Consider the following 23,883-nt stretch of genomic DNA (forward strand, 5'->3'; position numbering starts at 1 on the left):
AGGCCTCCACTCATGCACTACCAGCCATCCCCTCTTGACTACTCAAGCACATTGCTCTAGAAATTCTTCCCTTTCGCCCTTACATTACCTACATCTTGAATGAGCTATTCTCATTTTTTCACTAAAAACCAAATACAAATTTGCTCTTGGCCCTACTTTCCCTGCCAGGTATCCCTTTAATTCTTTGCTCCCTTTGCTGCAAAACTCTTTGTTCTTTCTTTCTCTCTCTAGTTCAACTTTACTCATTTCCATCAAACTTATTCCTATAACGCTTTGCCCCCCACCACCACTGCACTAAAACTCCTGTCACCAAGGTTACCATTGACCTTCACATTGCTACATCCACTGGCCATTTCTCAGTCCTCTTTCTTCTTGATTTAGCAGCATTTAACAAAGTTGATCTCCACTTTCTCCTTGATAAACTTTTTTCACACAGTGTCCAGGACACATTTGCTTAGTTTTACACTGATCTTAGTAGTTGCTCCTTCTCAGTTTCCATTGCTGGTTCCTTCTATTTTCCTTGGCCACTGAATATTGGTGTGCCCCAAGGCCAGCCTTTGCTTCTCTTTACAATTGTAACCAGTCACATGGCCTTAAATACCATCTGTATGCTGGTGACTCCCAAATATCTCTAAGCCAGATCTCACTCCCAAACTCCAGATTCATATCCAACTGTCTTTCAACACCTTTGCTTGTATGTCTAATAGACATCTCAAACTCAATACACCTAAGACTGAACTCCCAATCTTCCCTCTCTAACCTGCTCCACCTGCAGCTTTCACATTTACTCAGGCAGAAACCTTGAAGTCATCTGTGTCTTCTCTTTCTTATGCAATACATTGGTAATCTTGTTGGCTCCCCCTTCAGAACACATCTGTCCCTCTTACCCCCTCCACTGCTACCACCCTGCTCCAAGCCTCTATATGTGATAGCTACCTATTGACACAGGTTTCACTACTTTTACCTCATTTCCACCCCCAGCTCCCACAGTCTATTCTCAAGCAGTCAGAGGGATCCTTTTAAAATGCAAGTTAGATCACAATCCCCCTTTTGTTCAAAACCCTCCAGTGATTCCCCATTTCACTCAGAGTAAAAGCCAAAGTGCCAAGATGGTACACATGTTTCTTCCTCAGTTCTAGGCATATTCTTCTTCTTGTTGAGAGCACTTATCACTTTCCAATATACTATACCATCCATTTATTTATCATGTCTATTGTTTATTGTCTGTGTACCCAGTAGAACGTAAGCCCCATGAGGACAGGGATTTCCTCTGTTTTGTTTACGGATGTATCACTCCTGAGCACCTAGAATAAAGGCTGGAAAATAGTAAGTGCTCAATAAATAATTGTTGAGTGAATGAAAGAGGGATTTGGACTCTGGAGAAAGGACTCATTCTTCTCACTTGCAAATACCCCTCATTTTGTTAACAGAAAGAAATTACTACTGTCTGTGAAGTGAGCTAATGGAATTTAATGATTCATTTATAAATAGGCAAAGTCAACTAAACAAATATGAATACTGCACCTTCATGAAGAAAGTATTTATTGTGCATCTACTCTGTGCCTAGCACAGAAATGAGTACTATTGAGGGTTGAGGACTATGGAGGAAGAGTCCAAACAAAGTTTAAGATCTCCTGACAGGTCTGATCCAAGACACACTCTTTCTTTGACTAGAAGTCATTTTGCTGTAGCAACTCAGAATTAGTCTGTTGCCCTTCCATTTCCCTCTTTATGCTATAAAGAAGATTCACAGAGAGCCTGAACTTATGAGATAGAAGTAGGAAGAGGGGTCACAAAAAGTGTTTACAAGTAAGAGCCAAAGACTTGAGCAGTTCGTGAAAGAGAAAAAGTGGGCGGATATTGCCTTTGAGAAAAAATTGCCTTTGCAAATTTTGTCACTGATCAAAAAGAAGCCTCAGACCCCAGTCCAAAAGCACAGGTCTAGCATTTGCCAGTTTTATCAGGCCAGGATGGCAACACGTGCTTCAGGAGGTGTCAGAGGTTCTGAGAAGCCACTAGGAGCTGCCATTGCTGAGGAAAAGAGGACAGAGGGATGGGTCTCCACTCTCCACCCTTCATCCAGAGAAGCTGGCTTTTACCTATTTCATTTATGCTTTCATATCAGCTATTATTGAACAAAGGGTTTCTTGTGTTAATTTCTTAATTTCTGTTTGGGAAAATAAAAGTAAATCTTATTTTGCTCTTTTTTTGCCTCACAGATCCCTGTAGGCTTTAGAAGAAAGAGTATGAATAGAATTCATTCACTGGCAAGATGAGGGATCTGAGGGCTCTTGCTGTTAGAACTAAGGCACTCATTAACCTCTCTGTGCTTGGCTTTTATAGCTGCAGAATAGTATCACAATTTTTATATTGGCATCTTTGTAAAGATGATGAATTTGAAACGGCTATTAAAGCTCCAGCTTCTACTTCACCTTGAATGTGAAATACCAATGTTAAATAATGAAAAGAACCGTCTCTTAGAATGCTTTGTACATTTTTCTATTAGCTAGTGCATTTACCAAGATTAATAAATGCATCCGCCTCTCGGCTCAATTAATTTGCAATAAAAGAATATAATCATCAGCAGACACACAGGAGAATTGTCTGGCTTGCCAGACAGGCATACGCAAAGAGTGGATGAGGAATGAATGATCTACAACTACACACAGCGACATCGATACATCTCACAAACATAATGCTGAGGGAAAGAAGCCAGACACAAAAGAGCACATGCTGAATGATTCCGTTTATATAAAGTTCAAAAATAGGTAAAACTAATCTGTGATGTTAGAAGCCAGGATAATAGTTACCCTTGGGTGCAGAGAATAGCAACTAGAAGCAAATACAAGGGCGGGGGGTGGGGTTTGGGTGCTATTAACATTCTGTATCTCTATCTGGGTGTTAGTTACAATGGTGTGTTCACTGTAAGAATTTGAATTCATCAACTATATACACTTAAGTGATTTGTGCATTTTTCTGTAGATGTGTTATACTTTATGAACATGTTACATAAACAATATGGTTTAAGTTGGGTGGAGAATTTTATTCTGTCTCCTGAGATAAGTAGAAATATGGCTGTATCTCTGACACTCCAACTTGCAATGGACTCCTCAAGGACTGTGCTGTGAGGATTACCCCATCCCAGGGGCTGGCAAAAGTCTGGGGCAGTAACAGTTATAATTACATCTTATTTTCATTGTAAACACCAAGGTAACAAGTGGTACCTGTTGAAAAATTGCACCAAAGAACAACTATTAAGATGCACATATGCACGATAGAAATGCTCTGCCATGATTTTTATTGGGATTTAAAGTTTCTGTAAGCATTTAAGGCAGCTACTCACTTTGACAAATTCTCCTACTGTTGAGTTTGGCAGGATGCCATATGCAATTAGATCCATACATAACTTAGTCAGGATAATGACAAATACTCTTTCAACTATAAGTTTTAATGGTTATATGTTCCTTTCCTCATGTATTTGTTTTTTTTTTTTTTTTTTTTTTTTTTGAGACAGAGTCTCACTTTGTTGCCCGGGCTAGAGTGAGTGCCATGGCATCAGTCTAGCTCACAGCAACCTCAAACTCCTGGACTTAAGCGATCCTACTGCCTCAGCCTCCCGAGTAGCTGGGACTACAGGCATGCGCCACCATGCCCGGCTAATTTTTTGTATATATATATATTTTAGTTGTCCATATAATTTCTTTCTATTTTTAGTAGAGACGGGGTCTTGCTCTTGCTCAGGCTGGTCTCGAACTCCTGACCTTGAGCGATCCACCCGCCTCGGCCTCCCAGAGTGCTAGGATTACAGGCGTGAGCCACCGCACCCGGCCATTCCTCATGTATTTGTTATTGTGGTTTGCCATTTTGTGCAGATTTCAGAGGCTTTCTTTACATAAAACCATCATTTAACCAAAAATGCTTATTATCATGAGTAGAAACAATTTTACAAGAATCAAACATGACTATTACATGCCTGAATTAAATTAGATACTTAAAAATATATATTTAATAATAGCTTCCAATCCTGAGTCTGCTGTTTATTAGCTATGTGTCTGTGGCCATTTGCTGAACCTGTTTCAGCCTGTTTTCCTCAATGGTCTTGCCCTCAGAGAGTTGTCATGAGGATTAAATGAGATAATACATGCAATTAATATAGAGCACTTGGCACTGGGTCTGCATTCGAAAACTTATTAAATCCACACTCTTGTTTTATTAACAGCTTAACTACCATATTATTGTGAATGGGGAAACTGATCACTTATTTAGAAATATTTTTATACCAAATATAACATTTGAACAGGGAAAAGTGGTAGAAGCACCACCAACTAAGGAAAATTCATGTTAAAAAACTTAAAATTGGCCGGGCGTGGTGGCTCATGCCTGTAATCCTAGCACTCTGGGAGGCCGAGGCGGGTGGATCGCTCAAGGTCAGGAGTTCGAGACCAGCCTGAGCAAGAGCGAGACCCTGTCTCTACTAAAAATAGAAAGAAATTATATGGACAACTAAAATATATATATAAAAAAAATTAGCCGGGTATGGTGGCGCATGCCTGTAAACCCAGCTACTCGGGAGGCTGAGGCAGTAGGATTGCTTGAGCCCAGGAGTTTGAGGTTGCTCTGAGCTAGGCTGACGCCATGGCACTCACTCTAGCCAGGGCAACAAAGCGACACTCTGTCTCAAAAAAAAAAAAAAAAAAAAAAACTTAAAATTGAGCAATTTCTATATATTAATCAATTCTCTTGGTGACTTCAAAAAAGATCACTTGTATTAAGTACTGATGGTAAAGTAAAAAAAAAAAAAAGAGAAAATAAAATTCTGCTCAACTCATGGAAGACCAGTATTAGAAAGAAGCAGAATTTGAGAATTACTGACTAGCTTATTCATTTTTTCCCTGCTATCTGTCATATGCTGATATGGTCTCTTATAGGAGCCAGCTTTAAAGAGCAAACTGTTCTCATCTGTTTTCTTCCAAGGGTTTTAAATGTTAGGTGACACCTTATATATTTCCCTTCTTCCTCCTTCCTTCTCCCAAAGGCAAGGGGAGTGCATTAGTAAGACTTGAGATCTGAATCCTGGTACCATTTGTATTAATTGAGTGAACTCAGCAAGTCATTTAATTCCTCTGAATTTCATTTTTGTTATCTATTTGATGAACTTCATTATTGATCATAACAAAGCAAAAATCACATGCAGCAGTTATTTGTTTCTAAGCCCTAGAAAGCTCTGATGCCTGTAAGGTAGGATAAGATATTTGAAGAATCAACCAATGTGTTTTTGTTAGTAGTACTTCCTCCTCAACCCTGTCTGATTGCTCATTTGGGCAGTCATATTATCGATTCATGTGAGGTCTGATAGGGCAGAAATGCAGAGACAGAGAAAAGAGGCAATTTGTGGCTTATGAGTTTCAGAATAGACTTTTTGAAACTCATTGCAGAGATAATAGCTTGAGAAAAAAAGAAAATTTGAATTTTAATAGCCTAGGATTGTAGGCACAAACAATAGATTTGGAAGAGTACATGGATAGTCAGAGCCAGTTTTTCCTCCTGCTTTACTGCCTGGCCTCCAATACTGGGAACTGAAAGGAGAAGAGCAGGAGCGAGAGAGAGAAGCAACAGAAATTGAAATCAATGGACCTTTGGCACTGTACCCTGCTGTATGCCCCCCTAGGCCAACTGCCAAAGGGCAAGGAGCATGACAGAAATCTCAGATGAGTTTGGGGAACCCCAGAACTGAGAACATCTGTGTCTTGCTTTTAAGACAGAGCTCTAGGATGCAGTAAATGTTATAGAGCTCACTGGCACCCAGCATGAGGAAAAAACAATAGGGATGGCTTTGCAGTATCTCTGTACCCAGTGTGGCTTGGCGAGCTGCCAAGAGGTTGACCAAACCAAGAAATATCTCAGGTCTTGTGATTAGAGAGATGCAAACCCAGCAGTAAATGGGAAACAGCCAAGATCCAATGGGAATACAGAAGTCCCAGCAGACTCCAACATGGACACTTGATGATGATGTCCTGATGACCAAGGACCACATCTCCATACCCCTACATGCCTTGACATTCAGATACCTTCCAGGATTTAGCCATGTCTGTAGGGAAAGGGAGAGGTGACCTGAAATTGACAAGGTAAACCCTGGAACAACTGAAGATTGCCTAACGTTGCAGAGATTAAATTTCCAGAAGAACGGAGACACAAGAAAAAGTTCTTTACATATTAGAAAAATAGACACATTTCTTACCCATATGAGTTTGAAGTCAGAGAATTTATGCCCACCTATATTTTGTCCCGAACATGAAGAGCTATATGGGACTTCTACTCAATTCCTCATGGAATTTCTATGGATAAAGTTAATTGTTCTGCTTGCAGCTTTTATGAGCATTGGAAAGATCATCACAGGCTTGCACTGCTAGTCTCAGTAAAAGTGTTTGCTTTGTATGCTTGCTAAAGACGCAGACAAATCCCCCCACTGGGTTACCTCTCCCAAGTCCTCACACTTGCGCCCACTCTTCAACACAAGTGTGAGTTTGTCGGTGGACTCACCTGTTTCTGTAGACAACCTTGTTCGAGTACTTCTTTTCTCAAAAATCATGCCTAAGGACTTCCCTTGCAATAAAGGCAAATACTGTAAATTGAAGACAAGAATACAATTAAAATGCAAAATATATTTTATATCTAATACCAAGGATTATGTTTTAAAACTTATCCTTTATACTATTCAAAAATAATCACTTTTTCCAAATAAGTGTTCAAAATATTGTTTAAAAAGTGAATTGAAAGCGCTTTTTTTATATTCTATTCAGATATGGGAAAAGAACAGTAACTCCCACAGCTTATTGACATGTAATTAGAAAGTGGTATTAATTGTTTTGGGTTCAACCTATGTACTTGTTCCAAAGTATATTAATATGTCATACTGGGACCATCTTCTTACTTAACTCCATTAAAATTTTCATTCAATTTTCAATGATCTTGAAAATGTTTGGTTCAGAGGTGTTTTCTCAGCTGGGATCATGCTACTCTGTTACAACATGGGATGCTAAGACTCCTACTTAGGTAGATGATGAAGCCCCAGAGTTTTAGCTACATGTTCATCATGCATCCTTATGGGAATGCAAAGGCTTTGTTTCTGCAAGTCATTTGAAAACAATCTGGAGAGTTTGGGTGTGGGGTGGGGCTCTTTCTTCTTCCTCCTCTATATAAATGGACTTTCTGATAGAATGAGTTCTGGAACAAATATTAATAGATCCCTGCCAGCTAACCTTCCTCATAAACAAAGTGTGAAGAACAGAGGCCTGGGTATGGGGAGAACTTTTTTCTCATCATTTCGGTTGTTTTATAAGAACATCAACTCATAGCAGTTGGGGTCACTTTTGTCCTCAGTCTGTTCCTAGGAACTTGGAGAGCTAGCCAACTAGATAAGAAAATCAAGATCATGTCGAACTTTCTCAACGTGAAACCAACTCCTTTAAAAAGCATTTGAACAAGCTTGGAATATGAAAAGGCTTTCACAATTAAGCAGTCTAAATGAAGCTATTGCATTAATTAAGCGTGTTTCAAACATAAATTGCTCAAAATGCAGAATAATGCTTACAGCTAACAACCATATCTCATCTCTTCTCCTACTTGGCTACCATTTAATTGTTTCTTTGCTATTCTAAATGCTTTTTTAAACACTTTCACATAATTGTGAATTTTTTGACATTATCCTATGATAATATATCTGATATGCATCCAGAATTGAAATTTGTTACTAGAAAAAAAAGTATCATCCCTATTTTTAATTTGATAGAAAATACACAGAGAAAAGAAGGGAGTTATAAAAATCAAATCTTTCTGGACAAATGATTCCTTAGGTTCTGATCCAGTTAACAATGAATTTCAGCATTCCAAGTGAAAGAAGTACAATGACTTATCATTGAATAACTGATTTTTATGCTTTTTTATATGCTTGTACACTCAGCGATAATCAATTACCTCGACTGTGTGATTTCATTACTTAGCTACTGTTTAGGAATTTTAATGTATTTCCTTTCTTGCTCTTTCTTTGGGAAGGCTGCCTTTGAAAAGGCTGATTGGTAGTAATGGAAGGTAAAAATAAAATGTTACATACCTCTCCTTTCTGTTTTATCCTAAATTTCAGATCTGCTGATAGCCATAGCATATATTTAATTTCTTCTCCTGTAAAGTTCTTTAGAGTGAGTAGATCACGACCCTTCAGTTGTACTTTATTTTGTAGTGGTTGTCCACACCTACAAAAAAGAGAAAGAGAGAGAGAAATGAGTATTCAGGAAAAAAAAAAACATATACTATGGTGATTCTTTGTTTTATTTTTTAAACAAAACAGCAAATCACATGTAGCCTCATGTGTCTCTGCAAAGTGTTAATGAAATTGATACGGCAGTGGTTTACATTTTAGATATTGAGTATTTTGTATGTTTGAGAGAAAAGGATAATTTCTGGAAAGAGATCAAGTTCTTGTTTGCTTGAAATAGCCATATGTGTGGCTTTTCTACTTACCAGTCATACAACATCAGGCAAGTTACTTAACCTCTTTCTGCACCTAGATTTCTCACCCAGATAATGAGTATAATAATCTTATAGGCTTGTTGTGAGGAAGAAATAATTTAATACATACATGTAAAGCAGACAGTATCTAGCATATAAAAAGCATTTGATAAACTTTAGCTATTATTATTGAAATCATTAAACTGTACAAGCAAAATTTGTAATGCACAATAGAAGACAATTTCATTTTTCCTCCTACTATCCTTCAAATCTGTTCTTGGAGCCTTGTTCTTTTTGTCCCTGTATGAAAATACAATTGGCCCTGTAACTTTTCTAGTAACTTTCAAAAAAATGAAAAAAAAGCTCTCTGCTTGTTTTACTACCTCAAAGAATCTCAGTGAAATGATGTATAATAACAGTATTATAATAATAATGATTTTTTTTACAAAACCTTAAAACATTTACTACAAGTTAACACCTTTTCCCTTCTAGCTTATGCCTGATTCAAGCTGGCTCCTCTATGGGGGAAGTGGGACCATGAGCTGTTTCCTCTATGTCCTTGCCTTCAGTTCCTCTAAGCAAAGCCAAGGGAAGGTGGGAAGTTAAGACACAGTGAAAGTTTGGTTCTGTTCCAGCAATATAGCGTTGGTATGGGTATTTGAGGCTAACTCTTTTTCTTGTGGGGTGTTTTTGGCAGTCCTTTGGAGAACCTCCTGATCACTAGGAATCTCTTACAGCAGTCCTTGATGCAGACAATTATAATACATTTCCTCTGGCATCCAAGAGAACACATCCAGCCTCTTTTTGCTGAGGTTTCCCCAGCTCTCCAGGAAGTCATGATCTGAAACACTACCATGCTAGTTCTCTTTCTCATTCCATACTGGTTCATGGGAAGCTCTCCATGTTCTTTGCCCTAACAAGAGTCAGGCCCATCCCAGTATAGATGCCTCTCTTATTCTGCCATCACAACAACTAGCTAACCAGTCCCTCATACTTTAGATTTCTCAGATATAGGCCTGACATCAGTTTATTGTGTCCCTAAGCTCTCCTGAACATATTAGTCCCATTGGATCCATTTCCCTAGGCTTGGAGTGAGGAATGAGTACCCCTTCATGGGGAGGGGGCACATCATACACAATGGAAAAACTCTCCAAAAATCCTCTTCTAATCCCCAACCCCTCACTTGGTTTCTGCAACACATTTTATAAGCTGGAAGTGGATACCAAGGGGTTTGCAAAACTGATTCTTGCCTATCTCCTTTGCAAGTCCATTTTTAGTGGTCTAGCATCTCATTTGAGAATGAGGGGAGAGTCAGTACCTATTGTGCTTAGGTAGAAACCAAGACAGAAAAAGACCTATGTTAACATTCTGTTACATTGTGATGACAGTAATTGTTATTTGGGGTAATCAGTATATAAAATGGACAGCATTTGTTCTTTCATTATTCCCAGTGTTATCTGTATTTAACAATAATTAGTATTGTCTACCATTAGAAATTATAAATAACCAAAGGCAAATGGTGGTTCACAGGTATTAAACATTAATTTTACTAGGAGTAAAATAACTGCCACAAATTCTAACCTCTTAACCTCAGGCATGAATTCTAACCTTAAGAAGAGAGACACTTGGGATGAAGAGTAAATCCTCTGTTGGGATTTATGTGGGCCTTTTGGCAATGATGACAATATCATAGGTAGGAAAATCACAAATTCACTCAATTTGTTGTTTCCACTGTATGATGTCAAACAACTTAGACAAATGAACATTTCACTAAATATCTAACTTTATGGCAGAGTTGGTTGGTTCATTTAATGCTCAGTAGGTGAACAGATATTTTCAGTAGACATTTTGTGAGATTGAGCCCTTCAGAGATTCTATTAATAGTTAGCGAGGAAGAGAATCTCTACAAGGATTGAGAGTTTGTGAGTTGGTGGGCTAATTTGTTGATTGATTTCATATTCAACTATTAATAGAAATTACTGTTTTTATCTTAGATGTAGAACAAAATTTTGGTCAACACTCCCTTTTCAAAGAGGTATTATTGTCTTCAACTTTTAAAAATATGTGAATCATAGGCTCTCCAAATGGAAATTTCATTAGAGCAATGGTCTTCAATTTTTTTTATTACATACACCTAACAGTAAAAAATTCTGAACATGGATCCATAATGTACATTTACTTATTTATAATATATGTGCTACTATACACATTATGTACAGATTATGTACATAACAAAACATACACAAAAATAAAAATTAAAAAATTTAGACTAAAAAGAACTAAATATTTTAAACATAAGTTTGTAAATATACAAAAACATTTTGCTGGCTAAAGAAGTTTCTTTAACAGCCTTTCATGTTCTTCCTTCTACAGGAACCCTAGTAAAAAGCTTGCAAGACTGTGTCCAAGTTCTCCATCATAGTAGTCACTTATTGATAACTTTGGAGGCATGGCATTTAGGCAGGAAATTTGTATTCACATATGAATTTTGGTTATGTACTTCATTCTATCACTAATATTAATTAGTGATAATATTAAGCAACACCTGGAATATACTAGTACTGATACTGTTGAGAAATAAACACTTTGACTGATATTCATGCCTTTTTCAGGGTCAACTAGAGCATTCTTCTGGGGATTATAAAACAGGTTTTGCATATCTAACCTAAAATGGAGGCATGGCAGCTTAATCTTTCCCAATTCACATTTAGGGCAGCTTTGAAGTATTTTTTCTTCTACAATAAGAGCCAAGCAACATAAAATTACAGAAGATAAACTTTCTTGACTCCATGTCTTAAAATAACACATTAATATTCAATGGTTTAAGACTCCCTCTAATATTATTTTAAAAGGGAAAAAAAAATGCATTCCTGGAAACCCCACTCCCTCTGTTTCAAGGGATTTGGGAAATATCACTATGGCTGTTGAACTCACATGCATCAACAACAGGAAAAACAACCCATGAGCTAATTTTGAGGCCTTATTTTTTGCCTAGAGCTCAAGCTCAGACTCCCGGTTTTCTTGGAGTCCACAAAAGTTGAGCCTCCAAACTGCTATACTTCAGGGATTCAATATGCTCCCCCATTCTCAGCCTCTGCAGGCTTTTGTTACATCCTCTCTCCTGAATGTTCACAGGACTACAGGCTTTATTTAAGAGAATATCATATATCTTATCATTGTGTTGTTCTTCTTGAATCTCAGGGAAATAGTATTGGAAATAAAAAAAATAAGAAAAATGTTCAAGGAACTAAACTTTTCTCCCCAATTTCCATGAAAGGAAACAGGAAAAGGGAGGACTGATGACACCTTTTGCTACTTCAAAAGCTCCAACTTCTTTGTATGTTTGGTAAAACTCTGAAGTGCAACCATCTGGTCCGGGACTTTTCCGTTTTGGAAGGTATTTAATTGCTGCTTCAATTTCTGTGATTGAGTTCTTATCACCCCCAATAGAAGACAGATTGAGGGAAAGTAAAAGTTCTCTAGGAATTTCTCAAACTTGTCTTTATACACTTCAAGAAGTTTCTAAATTGGAGGTGGGATTAAGCTTGTATTTCGGTTTAGGGTTAATGTTCTGCTGTTGAGATTGCATTGTGAGATATTTCTGTTTCCATTTCTCCACTGACAGAAGATTTGAGTATAAAGGTAGAAAGAATACACAAACATCCTGCTTGAATCTTTCCTTTTTGTCAAGAACCTTTGATTTTCAAATTTATATAGAACAGAAACTTTATTTCAAGTTTTTTTCCTTAGACCACAAGTGATCAGAACAATCTTTTTTTATGACTCTGGACTTTCCGTGGCAGGTGCTGGTAATGTTGCCCTCACTCTTGTTGCTCTGGGATTGCATCTCCCACAAAGGTTAGCAGATAAGCTTCCCTCCTCAGTTTCCTTGTGTCCCTTTGTGTTTGTGTTTGTTTGTTTTGCAGTAAGGACACTTAACATGACATCTACTCTGCTCACAAATTTGGAAGCACACAATACCATATTGTTAACTATAGGCACTATGTTGTACAGCAGATCTCTAGAACTTATTCATCTATTAATAGAATAACTGAAAGTTTATATCTACTGAACAACTCCCCATTTCCCCCACTCCCTAACCCCTGACAACCACTATTGTATTCTCTGATTGTATGAGTTTGACTATTTTAAGTATATTATAAAAATGAAGTCATGTAGTATTTGTCCTTCTGTGGCTTATTTCATTTAGCATAATGCCCTCCAAAGCTTTTTTTTTTTTCTTTTTTCAAAAATAAAATACAGGCAATTCTAGCTTTGCATGGTCATGTGGGACTATAAATAACCATTAAGTCTGAAACTGTGCAAGGCAACCTTAATAACTAGTGGGAAAAAAACCACAATTGTTCTGTGACTTTTAAAAAGTTTTGTCAAAACATTAAAAACTCTGTTATTGTCAGTTATAAATGTGTAGTGAAGTGAAAAAATAGTAAAACTGATATATCTTTAGTATGCTGTAATTTAAAACATTAGAAACATTGAGAATGACAGTGCTTTATTTCTTTGTAAAAACTCTATCAGTAGTAGTTTGAACAATGCTTGTCTTCCCATCATATAACTTAACGGATAGAGCAAATATTTTTTTCTATGCTTTGGTGGATTGTCATACTCATTTCTAAGTTTCAATCAACTTCCAACATTTATCATTTGCACTTTCAGTGTTGTGTAATATCCCTGAGAGTTTCTTTAATGTGAAGTGTTTTGCCGGTGTCACTTCCTCTGGGACAACTTTATCCATTTTGTCGCAACAACTTTCTGCATTTATGTCAATAACTTTGTCTTCACTAAGTTCCTCTGCCTGTATATCTAGAACATCTCAAACAGCAGCAGGGTAACAACCCACAGTCAGCTGTTTCTTTTATAACTTAGATTCGATTCAAATTTAACTTCCAGTGTTAGAACTTTTTATTTCTGTGCTGCACTTTTATGTCTGTCAGCAATCCCCTCTTTCGATTATCCATTTTTCTAGAATGCCTATGGGTCTATCACTGGGAACAAAGGAGGTAGACTATATACTCTTTGCTGTCTGTACATGAGCTGAATGACAGATACAGTGATCAATCATAATTAGACTTTGAAAGAAGTGATGTGACTGGTCACTGATCATGTGTCATTTACATAGTGGTTCGTGGACTGAAGGGTTAGCAATGACGTTTTTATTTTATGCAATTATTCACAATTAGAATATCATGGTAACTGAAATTTGAACTGTGTTCTTGCAGGACTGGTGTTATTAACTAAACTGTAGTAATTAAAATACATGCATATTGGGATCATGCAAAGGAAGGGCTGCCTGTCCTCCAAATGCTTTCCCATCACAGGACTCTGATATACCATTCTCTCTGTCCAGCACACTTTCCCCTCAGCTCTCAAGGCTAGCTGCTTCTCATCCTTAGGCTGGGGGCTCAAATACCACCTCCTATAAGACTCCTCCCATGACTCTGCTGCCTGAGTAGATACCACCTCCTATGAGGCTCCTCCCCTGACTCTGCTGCCTGAGTAGTCTTCACTTTACCTTCATTTTATTCATAACACTTATCACAATTTTTGATATATGCTTATGTATCTGTTTTCTGCTTCCTTTTAATCTTCTCATTGGATTATGTGATCCACAATGTCAGGGACCGTGCCAGTTGTATTCACTAATATACACCCAGTGCTTATTGCAGTGCTTGGGACATAGTAGGCATTCAGTAAATATTTCTTAAGTAAATGAATGAATGCCTGATAGTCTCCAGGGCAGAAGAAGTAAATCAGTTTGTGTAAGAAATCCAGCAGACTTCTGGAACTGAATTTGAAGAGATTCGTCATCATGGATCTTCAATGTCCTGATCTAATTCTGATGACAAGACACACCCCCACCAAACAGAATTAATGTTGGGGAAGAGCAAGTATGGGCTGTAGCCCAGGCTGAACACAAGGCCTAAGAGAGATGGAGGATAATTGATTGTGACCTAGTGTGTTGCTAAAGCTGAAATCCCCTAGGGCCCAACCACTCTGGCACAGTATTTGCACTACTGGGAACAACCATTGGACATAAGTACATGAAACAAGAGCAAAATAACCTTGGGTCTTAAGCATAACACTGTGGATCAAGGGTCAAACCCTGGAAAAAAGGAGACCTGGTGGGGCCAGAGTTTGCCCATAGCACCCTGAGGGCTAGATCAGAAGTACAGAAATAGGGAACAATACCGATACTTTGGTTTCCTCTCTCCACAAGCCCCTTTTGGACAGCATAAGTCCCCAGGGTTCTTGGGACAAAAAGGATAAAAAAGTAGATACTGCACATCTTATCATACCAGCATGTGAAGGCTTGAGTGACTAATCAGAAATTTTTTTAAAAAATTGTGTCTCAACTGGTGAAGGAGGTCATGCTGTTTATACCACTGAAAAATCATTAGAGTAGTCACCACCTTTCTCAGTTCTATCCAGGAGGTGGGGCAGGAAATGTTTGCTTGGGAAAAAGAGCTGTTTGTCATAGATATCAAGAATTAACCAGGAAAATTTATCACTGAAAGGAAAGCAAACACAATGGCCCCAGTTTAAATTCCTATCCTGTTTACTATCTCCTGATAGACCTACCCTTGGCTTCAAAATGCAGCTGCCACTGCTCTTTCCTAAGCTATGTTAAAAAGTAGAGAAATGTAGAAGAGCTCCACAATTGTACCACATTGAAACGCCTCTGACACAGGCCTCCTCTTTTTCTGGTCTGTATCAAGAATTTTCTTGCTTTTTGATGATAAAGCCATACTTCAATTAACCAGGTAAAACCACTGGCATAAATGGTTATTAAGTTCCCCCAGAGACCCCATGCCTCAGTTGGAGGCAGCTTACTCTGGTTCATGAGCACCAGAACCAGGTCCAAATCACTATTTTAGTCTTCCTGTAAAGTGCTTGGTCTTCTTATCCTAAAGTGTGCAAGAAGTAAACCAGAAGTAAACAAGCAATCTCCTTGATAAACCAGACCTAAACCACATTATCATTCTTTAGCCCACACATAATAGGGAGGATACAATGTTGGGGAAAATAATGGGAACCACATACAAATTCTCTATCAAAACTGTCCTTGCAGTCTGGTTAGAGCTAGAGCCTTCCTTATATTCATTTTGTTCCTTGAAAAAATAATTACAGAGATTTCTTAACCCCAAATCACTAAATGTTAACAAGCTAAGTAAGCCAAGGCAATAATAGACCCTGTATTACTTTTACCCAAATATCTTCCTTGCTACAAAATGTAAGAGTATTCACTACTGGCAGAATGAAGCCTTTCATTGATACAGTCTGCCTTTTCTAGCTCTGGTAAATTGTTTGTAGGGTGGGGGAGACTTGGATGTGTTCCCTGGTATAATTGTATTTTGTTGGAAGAGAAAGTGCTTGATTTGAGTAAAATATGGTCAGTCAGAAACTGACTTTGCCAGAGTAGGAAAAAATTCAGTGTTAAATGATATTCTGATCCCCATAGAGAATTTGAGATAAAGACTTTAGCTTCTGGAGGCATAAGAGAGAGCCAGTAGGCCTTACGGCTGAGATTTTGATGTTTCTTTAATCTTGCAGTAATGCAAGAGTTAAAGCATATTTTCTTTGTGTTTTCTTTCCTTTACTGAGATATTTTGGCTATACCTAAAAAACGATATTTGGCAAAGATAGATTGGTCAACTTCATCAATTTGGAGGGATCAAAGTAATAAAAGTAGTAAAATGAAAAGAGCAGTAACTTTAAATGTTTGAATTATAGTCCTAGTTTAGCCCAGATTTAGAAATAAACCAGCGGTCCCCAACCTTTTTGGCACTAGGGACTGGTTTCATGGAAGACAATTTTTCCAAGGATGGTGAAGGGGGGAGGCGGAGTTCAGGCGATGATGCATGGCCTGGGCCATGGACCTGTACTGGGCTGCAGCCCCAGAGTTGGGGTCCCAAGGAATAAACTATAACCTTGGGAAGGTCATTTGCCATCTCTGGCCTCAATTCCTCATCTGAAAAATTAAGAAAGTGAACTAAATCAGTGATACACCATGTCTTTGTCTTCCCCAACACTCATGAAGTTTATAAACACAAGATTTCTTATAAGCCATCTGGAACCATTTAAATTCTCAGCGGTGTAACTTTAACTCCATCTTTCCTTTTCTTCTCAAAAAGGCATATTAGAATGCATGAAAGGGACAGTAACTTTATTTTCACAAAAATCCCTGAACTGATCCCACTGATGTGGAAAAAACACAAATCATTTCCAAATTTATTTACTCTTATTAACAAAAATAATTTATTAATAAAAATTTACTTGAAACTTTCCTCACTGTTGCCACATACCTATATTTGATATAAATTATTGATAACTGAGTGACTAGGTGGTTGCTAAGATACCCTGGATTGTCAATATTCCAAAATTGTGAAACTTCTCTTCATCTGAAAATTGAAGAATTCAGATAAGGGCTAGGTTTTTACAGACCTACTATTAAAGAGATGGAAACCTGAAACTGTCAAAAATTCTGTGGCTTTTTAAATCCAAGTTAAATCGCTAAATTACTAAAAATAGCAAACTTGGGAAAAAATTCTACTATTGGCCAAAGGAAACATCATGACCCCATTCCATTCCTGGTCCCATGTCTTGTATGGTTTTCTGAAGTCAAGTTATGATTTTTTAAAAGGCATTCATTTTGACATAAATGTGAATAATCAAAGAGCACTGTTTTCTCCCCTCTGTGCAAGAACAGGGATGGCCTGTATTCGCTTTGTCTGAGTGCCCACGTGTGTATGGATGGGCATATGTGAGGAATGAGGGAACATAATGAGTTATGTGAGCCCTTATAAAGGTCTGGAATGAAATGCCTGAAAACTGGTCACCTCTGGCTCCAATCCATAACCTCCACAGAATTGGGTGGCTTAGCTCAATATTCTTTGAAGAAATTTCTATTTGTGAGATGAAATTGAACTGCACTTACAAATTGGTCTTCTCTGATAAAGAAAGAGATTTTTTTAGTGGCTTCTTAAAAAGCTCTAAGTGGTTTCCCTAATAGGCAACAAATCACAGGACACTCTTTGTTATCCAAATATAACCAGGCTCTAGAGCTTTGTTCATGAGATGGAAAGCCTGTGAATTGGGTGTTTTCAGCAGTCTTGGTGTTTGATCTTAATGATTTTGTAAAAAAAAATAACTGACTAAAAATGATTGATCTAGCGGCTTGTGTGGATGGCTTCAGCCTCATTTAAGCTGTTATTTTATCATGTGCATGGGCAATATGGATGCTCACTTCAAAACAGTGTGATTTTTGTCTTGTGGCACTGCCAAACCCTAACCACATATTTCCTGTTACTCTGGAGTGGTAAACTCACGTGGTATGTTATGTAATAGGGGCCCTCCATCGTTGCCAAGAGATACGGGGGAAAAAAGAACTTGAATTTCTGTGGAAGGCTGACAATCAAAGTGAAAATATAGCACAGGCAGCGTTGACAGGGAAATTTTCTGTTGTTGAGGCGTTTGTCAAAGGTTGTAGGTCTTATTGAAGATCAGTAATTCTGAATTCATCTATCTGACAGGTAGTGTGACTAATACAGCAGGAAAGAAAAGTGCCCATGCCACATGAGAATGCCATGTTGAAACCATTTCAACATTGTCTCATTTTTTCAATAGAGACCCACACTACTGAGTTTCTAACAACATGGGTGACTCGAGGCTTTCATATTTTTAAAAAGCAAGTATAGATTTGGGCTGATTTAGCCAAACTTTTGCCTCAGCCCCTGTGCACTGTGAGAGATAGCCAGCCAGGATTTTCAAAAATGTAGTCTGGCTACTGGATATAGACAATAGAATATTAGTAAATATCAAAAAAGCCCAACTATTTGGAAGAAGTTTCTCTTATAAAATTTAAGCTGTAATAATTATAAAAAAATCAATCATCTCTGTATTTTTTGAAGAGCGTAAGTTTAAGTTTCAAGCTTTGGTTATTCATTCAGTTGAGGATTTTCAGCTAAGTGATGAATCTTCCTTGAACACTGTGGAATAAAATTCCATCACATTTTTATCTGATGTAACTCAGTCGGATGGAATAATAAAATAAATAATGACCACTGGTCTGCTACTTTACAGGTTTCACAAACATTATTTCATTGATTATTGCTAGACTGTGAGTTCATGTGGCTGTAATAAAATGTCTTATTACTTTATTTACCACTATATCTCCAACACCTTGCACAGGGTGTTGGCACAAAGTAGGTGTTCAATACATATTTGTTGAATAAATGATTGAACCACCCTATAATGTAGGCAGGGAAGGAATTATCCTTTTTCCCATTTTGTAGGTGAAACGACATTGCTAAAAACTTTAGTGACTTGCTCAAGGTCATACAGCCAGCAAGTGGTGGTGCCAAGCCTTGAACCTAGTACTTTAGACTCCAAAACCTGAGCTTTTCTCCATACTCTTGAGTTATATGGTCTAACTCTGGCATTAATTGGTAAACCCCATAATCTCTCTGGGCACCATTTACCTTATCTATAAAACAAGAGAAGGCATTATTCCATGGCTCTGAGGTCTCACCTAGGTCTAATATGGCCTTAATTTACAATGCCATTTACAGTGTCATTCTGGCTTCCGAGAGCCTTTAATTTACCACAGAAGTGGTGCTAAAGCTGTCAGGTTGTCCAGAGAAAGGAGACTCAGAGCCACTGTCACAGGCCCACTTCCTAATAGCAGGAGAAAACTTCAGACCAGAAGATTCTTCCTTTAAGGAGTCAGGGAGGTTGCTTTAGGTTGCAAATAGGCTTTGGGGAAATTCTACCTGATTATTAACATGCAACTACTCCAGAAACATTCTGGCAATAATGTCTCCACCTGATAGTCTGGCTTACCCAGGTAACTCATCTCCCCTGTTCCCTTCCCCTTCCCCACTGACACACTCCATGCCATCTTCAACAACATGCTCAATAGCTATAAACAGGATGTAAGCTTTTATAATGAATTCAATTGGAGACAGCCTCCTTTGCACATGCCACCAAGAATTCCAGGGATGGACTGCAAATCTGGATTTTATAAAAAGTAAAAATACTGCTATACCAATCACATATAAATCTCCTTTGCAGAAGCTTTGTCAGTATTTATTTAGTTGCTTTTTGGAGTCTTTTTTTTTTTTTAAAGGAACTGATTAGCCTCAACACCTTACAGTGATATATTGTTTTCCAGCAAACCCAAATATAAGCTGAAGGCCCAGTGTAAATTAGTTCCCTTAATTTCCTTCAGCCAGTTGCTTGCTTAGAATGTACACAAACAGAACATGTCAAGAACGTTTAGTCTGTTATACCTGCCATGGTCAGCTTCCCCCACAGTGCACGATGAAATCTGATTACAGAAGGACTAAGAAATGAAAGCTCGGCTGGAATTAGAGACAGCTGTCTCAAATAAGAGTAGAGCAGAGTGTAGCACTACACTCTGCAGAAAGAAACCTTTTGTAGCTGCACTCCTCTGCAGAATATAATTTCATTTATCACCATGGTTCCTAATTCAGACTCAAATCTCTGGCCTTCACTTACCGAAGATGTCGAACCACGAAATTGTGACCATTTCTAAGAGCTGCATTGTTCAGCAGGTTCCTCAAATTAAACAGCATCTTCTTTTGATAGCAAAAAGGATGATTCTATGCTCTTGAAAACTCCACAGCAAGTTAGCCAGTGGGGGCCACCTAACAGCTAAGAATGCTTTCAATTGCAGTGAGGGAGCAAAGGTAATATCACCCCTTCAGCTCCCTTATCAGCGTCCCTTGGTTAGAGATACCGCAGGGCAGGGTGCAGGGACATTTGAACTTTATGCCAAGCTCCACCACTGTGTATTTTTCTGAGAAGAAATCCTGACTCTTTTGCTACCCAGTCTTCTCATTTTTCATAACATATTTATGCTGCCACATGCATGTATAAAATAAATTGACAAGTACTCATTGAGCATATAATATATGCAAGGCACTGCAGTGCTGGCTGCTGTGAAGGTACATAGAAATAAGTCATTCAGAAAATGTGATTTGGCAGTGCAAAAACCCAGATGTAGATGTGACATTCCTGAGTATTTCCATTGGTTTCACTTTCCTCCATCTAATTCCCAGCCTTTCCATAAAAACAAATAGAAAGAAGTGCCCTGAAAGCTATTGTTTTGGTGGCAGGAAGCTTAGAGAGGTGATAGTAAAAAGATCTCAGTCCTGGAGCTCCTTTTGTGCCTTGCACATAGTAGGTCTTCAATAAATAAATAGTTACCTATTAATTCTAACAGGAGCCCACAGTCAGTAGAAATGTGTGTGTAGGGGGGGTTACTATATGCTCCTCCCTTGGCAGCCTCTCCAGGTCACTAAGCGGCCATCTGCAGCTTCACATTCATTCATTTATCCTCAGTTATAAGTCAGATGGTTCAAAGTCTATTGTGTCAGATACTGGGCTAGGCTGGGGTTTCAGAGAAGGAAGACGATCTCACCTTTGCAGAGTTTACAGTTAAGTAAGGGTGATATGATTTGTAAATCAATATCCATAATACAAGTCTATAGGAGAGGTTCAAACAATATAGTCCCACATAATAAGAGGAGGGGGAGTCCTCTAAGCTAGGAAGGGTAGGAAGCAGGAGTGGGGGCTGCCTCTTCTGGTCAATTTATATTACTTTAGCAAACCCAGGTAAACATTTACTAGAAGTTTGTAGAATTCCAAAAAGTGTTATTTAAAAACTAGGAGGGGCGGCAAGAAGGCTGACTAGAGACATTGGTTGCCAGATTGTCTCAGAAAGAAGGTAAAGCTTTAGATGGAAAAAACAAAACAAAACATAGCACAGGTGTAATTCTGAGAGGACAACCTGACAGAGATTCCATGGTAAGAAGTTGCGCAGTAGAACAGGAAGGAGCAAGATTTCGGAAGAGATCGACCCCTGAGGAATTTGGAGCCCCATGGAAAGGGTAGGTGGGAGTATTTGTTTTTCCTCCCCTCACACCTCTGGTAGACTCAGGCTCCTCAACTGTTGGAGAGCTTCTCTACCCTCACAAGCCCAGATGCTGCTGCCACCAGTGAACTGAGAGATTCTTGAGGACAGACCACCAGGCTGCCAGCCCCCTTGGGTTGCTTCCCCTCACCACAGACCTGAGCCAAGGCAGTGGGTGCCATACTGCTTTTCCATCCAATTATGTGCCTTTGTACTCCCCAGGGAGCTTCAGTCCTTCAGTTTTCTTGTCACTGGTCCCCACACAAACATTTCCCAACTCCTGCCCAGAATGCAGTGGCCAAAGCAGGCTAGTGGGGCTCAGAGGAACTGTGTGATCCCAGAGCTTGGACATTTAGGGCAGACTGCCTTCAGGGGCGAGGAGAGTACAGCAAGGCAGGAGAGCCCCTCGGGACAAAGGGGACCAGCGTGCCAGCTCTCCTCCATTCAGACTCTTCTCCTCTTCTTCCCCTCTCCCACCCACAGCTGCCAAGGCAGCTGAGGCAGTTCCCAGGTGAGTCCTCATGGGTTCCCCAAGGGATGATTCAGCCAGAGCTCTCAGGAGCAGCTGCTTCCCCTCTGTTGGCATGCCCACCACACGAGGGCTCCCACAAAGAGTGGGGCTCATGCCTTTCCTCTTAAAGACCTGCAGTAGACCAAGGAGTGCTCGGACTGTGAGCTCCCTGCCTGCCGGTGATGCCCACTTGGCTGCTCCAACAGAGCAGGGCATACCCTCAAGTGGAGGGACATTATGTCTACTTGAGCACTCCATGGGTAATTGGGGACCAGCATGCTTCTCCCTGGCACAAAGATTGAACTTGGGAAATCAGAGGACAGGCCTGCAGGTTGGATCCCATATCCTTAGGGCTCGGTCCAGTTGCTCAGGGGCCTGTAGGGGAGATTTGTGAACTAATCTTGAGAGGAGAGGGAGCCCACATGGGCAGAACTAGAAGGAGAGTGTGGTATGGATCCAAGAGGCAGTGCACTCACAGAGTATACCTCCTCCTTCAGGAAAGCTGTGTTTTTGGTCTGGGGCAGGATCCTGAGCAGGGAAACTCCCAGCCCACAGCACCATTGCTGGTGAGCTCAGCTAGTTTGGACTGCTGCTTGCAGCCAGACACTGGAAGGAGATCCGCGGGACAGGGGAAGAGGGAAAAGAGCGAAACCCACTCCTGACAGCTAGTCCGTGAATCCCAGATGGCCCCTCCCCAACAACCAGACTTTTTGGCTTGGTGGGGTTGCTTCAGCTGCTCCCTGTTGCCTTTCCCCAGTGGCCTGGGACCTGACCCTCCACCTCTGCCAAGACAGCTCTTGTGCCTGCATTTGCGGAGCCTGAACACAGGCTCACTCAACTCAGCCCTGCCAAGCTTCATTCTTCCACCAACCTCAGCTGTTGTGGAGCATAAGAAGGAGCCCAGGGGAGCTCTAGGGCCCCACCCACCACCTGGGGCATTCAGCACTTCTTCAGACCAACTAGAGCCAGCCATAGGTTCCAAAAACACCACTGCAGCTGGCTCTTTATTGAAAGCACCACCTATGGGAAGGAAGGACAAATTATACAGCTAATTACAGCATTTACTGATTCAGTCACAAGGGCATGGCTGACTCTTACCCATGAATGCCACCTGCTGACTTAGAGATTAAACTGAGTGTCCCAATATAATTAATACTGTTCAGAAGACCACAGGGCTAGGGAAAGAGGAAGGATTTCAAAGACTTCCATCTCTCCTTGTTGACAAGAGAAATGGAATCTGCCCGTGCACATAGTATAGCACTGCTACAGTCTACAAATAACTAGCAATTGAGAAAACCACCACACTAAGGATATCTGTAACCAAAGTATCCATCCAGAACCTAGGTACCCGCAGACAAAGCCAAAAGTCCTTACCTAACATATACTACAGCATACACTTAAGAGTGAGAGGGAAAAACAGTCCCATCTAGACAAAAGAAAATCCAAAAACAGGAAGTGGCAGCTGCTCTAGATGAGAAGGAACAAGCATAAGAACTATGGAAGTATGAAAAATCAGAGTGAAATAACCCTCTCCTCCCAAAGGAGCACACCAGCTCTCTAGCAATGGATCCCAACCAAAATGAAAATACTGAAGTGACAGAAAAATAATTTCAAGTTTGGATTATAAGGAAGCTCAATGAGATCCAAGAGAAAATGAAAACCAACTCAAAGAAACTAGAATATTAATTCAGGAAATGAATGAAATATTTACTAAAGAAATAGATTATTTTTTAAAAATTAAATAGAACTTATAGAAATGAAAAATTCACTTAGGGAAATACAAAACATAGTAGAAAGTGTTAAGAATAGGCTAGATCAAGCAGAAGAAAGAACTTCAGGGCTTGAAGACAATTCTTTTGAATTAACCCAGTCAGTCAAAGATAAAAAATGCAGAATCAAGAGGAATGAACAA

At 39.3% G+C, this 23,883-nt stretch overlaps 1 protein-coding gene across 1 annotated transcript in view; it reads right to left on the bottom strand.

Annotated features, from left to right (window-relative positions):
• OTC (ornithine transcarbamylase) overlaps positions 1 to 20,238 on the bottom strand; it is a 61,861-nt gene extending 41,623 nt beyond the window's left edge. The window contains exons 1-3 of the mRNA XM_069464452.1: positions 20,044 to 20,238; positions 8,111 to 8,249; positions 6,541 to 6,622 (exon numbers count right to left, since the gene is read on the bottom strand). Coding sequence (XP_069320553.1) covers positions 6,541 to 6,622; positions 8,111 to 8,249; positions 20,044 to 20,120 — 298 coding nt within the window. The 5' untranslated portion in view covers positions 20,121 to 20,238. The remainder of the gene's footprint in view (positions 1 to 6,540; positions 6,623 to 8,110; positions 8,250 to 20,043) is intronic.
• Positions 20,239 to 23,883: the final 3,645 nt, after the last annotated feature.

Source organism: Eulemur rufifrons, chromosome 30 (assembly GCF_041146395.1).
Source record: "Eulemur rufifrons isolate Redbay chromosome 30, OSU_ERuf_1, whole genome shotgun sequence".
Taxonomy (NCBI): domain Eukaryota; kingdom Metazoa; phylum Chordata; class Mammalia; order Primates; family Lemuridae; genus Eulemur; species Eulemur rufifrons.